At 29.5% G+C, this 3194-nt stretch overlaps 1 protein-coding gene across 1 annotated transcript in view; it reads left to right on the forward strand.

Moving 5' to 3' along the window:
• The first annotated feature begins 353 nt into the window (after nt 1-353).
• LOC145266331 (general transcription factor II-I repeat domain-containing protein 2-like) overlaps nt 354-3194 on the forward strand; it is a 4611-nt gene continuing 1770 nt past the window's right edge. The window contains exons 1-2 of the mRNA XM_080121919.1: nt 354-1645; nt 2908-3194. The exon at nt 2908-3194 is cut by the window's right edge and continues 1770 nt beyond it. Coding sequence (XP_079978045.1) covers nt 2927-3194 — 268 coding nt within the window. The 5' untranslated portion in view covers nt 354-1645; nt 2908-2926. The remainder of the gene's footprint in view (nt 1646-2907) is intronic.

Here is a 3194-nt window from a genome sequence, read left to right on the forward strand (position 1 = left end):
GAACCTGGATCTAACTTAATAAAGTGATTTGAGTCCGAAACTATAAATTTTAAGAGGTCATAATAAGGGTCAAAGTTTTAAAAAATTAACCATTTTTTTTGTTTTTTTTTTGCTTTTTTTGCACAGCATACACCTCCAAACACCCGAGCAACGCCGGGCACCCCTGCTAGTATATATATATATATATATATATATATATATATATATATATATATATATATATATATATATATAAACAAAAACATGTATGTATATATAGAGCAAAACAACTGCCGAAAATCTAAACAAAATTAAATTAAGACAAACAGAGAAATCGATATTCTATTGCAGGGGTCGGCAACCTACGGCACGCGTGCCACAGGTGGCACGCCAAGCAATTCTAATGGCACGCCGAGCCTCCAAATCTTTTAAACTTCATACAGCCAAAAGGAAACAGTTCTCCTTGGAATTATGAGGATATCTGCGATCTCTTGCGTACTCTTGCCACCTAAGTGCATGCCCACAACAAGAAAACGCGTTTTATTTTTGTCCGTGCGAACCGTAGGCGTTAGATGCTCCATGCTCGTTCAAAGTATGTTCTGTCAGATACTATAATTTTGAAATGCGTTTTGAATTGAGTCTGGTGACTCAGTCTCACCGACCCAGATGAAATACAACGTAGCGTGAGAGAGTTGCAAATGTAAAATTTAGTCAAAAATCATAATAAAAAAATCTAATAAATATATAAAAAGTAACTTATCAGACGAAAATAAATGACCATTAAGTAAATGAATGATTCCTCTACAAAAATCAACAATAAAAATAATCAAGAATTCATAAATTTGGAAATTAAAGCAATATTTTCAGAGATAGGTTGATAAAATCCGCCCAAAATTTCAACGAATCGCCGGAAGTTTTGTTTACATCAGCAGCAGCGCTGACATTTGAAATCTACGGATGCCTTGAAGTGTATATAAAATTTAACTTGAAATTATAAAAAGTGTATATGTAAACCAAAAAATCTTTTGACTATGATTATCTTAATTAAAATAAAACACTTACCAGTGATAATAACAACACGTGTAACATGGAGTTTATTTGTTTTTGTTTAAATTTATTTTAATATTTATACAAATAAAAAAACAATGCCGGAAAAAAAGTTAAGAAAAGTATATAAATTTTTATTTGTAATTATAAAACTTTTGTTTTTAGCTTTTTATTATTATTTAAGTTTTGTAATGAAACTAAGTATATGCTACCATATTCAAAATATGATAAACCTTATTAGGAAACAAATTATTTTTTGGTAGTCATTTTTTTTTCAATATCTGTCTGGCTGTCTGTCTGTCGTTCGTTTAGCAGAAAGAGAGAGAAAGAGTGAGAAATGATTATAATGTTCTGGAACAATATGTAAAACCCCTCCTTTTTTCACACTAAATGACACTATTTACCATCCCTTGTGAAGAGACGATGACTGGCAATGGGTCATTTTGGGGTTAAAGCTTACCAAAACAAAACAAACTTCCATTTTTGTTATCTCCCTATACTGTAACTCTCTAACTTACCACTTACCCTTTCTTTCACTAAGCTTGTCATAAATCTGTCATCAGCTCTAAGAGAGATTAAAAACACGTGGACTCTATTTGAAAAAAGGAGAATGTTTGTTGTGAGTACTTTAAGCTTTAAATAATGATTATAAATAGAAGGGATAACTTTCAGTTTATATTTTTTTTTTGTTTTTAAATATTTTTACATGGTTTTTTTTTTTTCGTAACATTTACTAAGTGTTCCGATACAGATAAAATAGCTATTTTAGCAGATCTTCGAAAGAGCAAATTTAATTTTAAGGGAAAGACTAAAGAAACTTTAATTTTTTTAGCATGATAAAAATAAAAAAATTACACAGCTCATAAATCTTTTTTAAAAAATAAAAGAATGTACATATTTTAAACTTTAGCGTTTATTTTCAAAATGAAGGGATAAAGGTTTAAAAAAAAACAACACATTATTTTATTCATTTTTTTATGATCTTTAAATAAAGATATAAATTAGAGTGTTCCGAGAGGAATTTTTAATAGAAATTCATACTTTCATACTTTTAGACAGAGGGGGGGGGTAAAAATAAATAAAAGAAGTATGAAAATGAATTTTTCAGAAAATAATTTTATTTCCATTCGAAAGAGCGTAGAATTTTACATAAAATCTGAAAAAATGAAAAGGATTTGATGAATAGAAAAAAAATTATCGATTTTTAAAATCATAGAAAATTTTCAAGAATTTACAAATTTACAAATTGAAATTGAAACTATTACGTGAAAACGCTCACGCGCAGTAAGGAAGCTTTGACTTTTTTGTGATATTTTTTACGATAAAATTAATTATATGAGATTTTATTTTAAAAAGTTTTACTTTTCTTTAAGAAAAATCTTTCCTAAACACAATGAGCTAAAAAAATTTTGAAAATTATTAGTTTTAAACATTTTATTTGCTGTTTGAAATTGAGGGGTGTTAAATTTAGGAAGGGTGCTAGAGTTACAGAATTGTTCAGTGGTCAGAATATGAATACAAGATAAGGTATAATTGCCTTTCAAATTCTTGAAATTGTACTTTTAATTTTCAAGCTCGTAACTGGGATTAGAAGAGATGAGCAATTTCGATCATCTTCATACTAAACAAAATGGTATGATTGGAGGAATACGTGGATGAAATATTTTTTTTAAATTGTGAATGCCACGCACGAATAGGATCCTAGCTCGAGCTAATCAAAACCTTTAGACTTTTTCTGGGACACCCTGTACATAATTTTTCTCCACAATTTTTATTAAAATGTATCCTGGTTCTCCCACAGCAAAGGCAAGAATAATTTGTTTGGTATTTTATATATATCATAATTGATGTTTACGTAATTAGGCCTATTTATATTTTCAGAATACCCCTGCTGTTAGATATGACTGAAAAGAAAAGAAAACTTGATCATCGCCCATTTCAAGACAATTGGACAATAGAATATGGATTTGTGGAACAAAAGGATCGTGCTGTTTGTGCTTTCTGTTGCGAAAGTGTTGTGTGTCGCACATCTAGTGTACAAAGGCACTTTCAAACCAAACATCAATCTAAGTTTAAAACTTCAGAAGAAAAAGGTGAAGCCATCAAAAAAGCTATTTCTGGTTTCAAAAAACAAACTGTTATTTTGAGCCAAGCTGTTGGAATGAAGA

The sequence above is a fragment of the Euprymna scolopes genome, chromosome 41 (assembly GCF_053919585.1).
Source record: "Euprymna scolopes isolate OS-2025 chromosome 41, ASM5391958v1, whole genome shotgun sequence".
NCBI classification, from domain to species: domain Eukaryota; kingdom Metazoa; phylum Mollusca; class Cephalopoda; order Sepiida; family Sepiolidae; genus Euprymna; species Euprymna scolopes.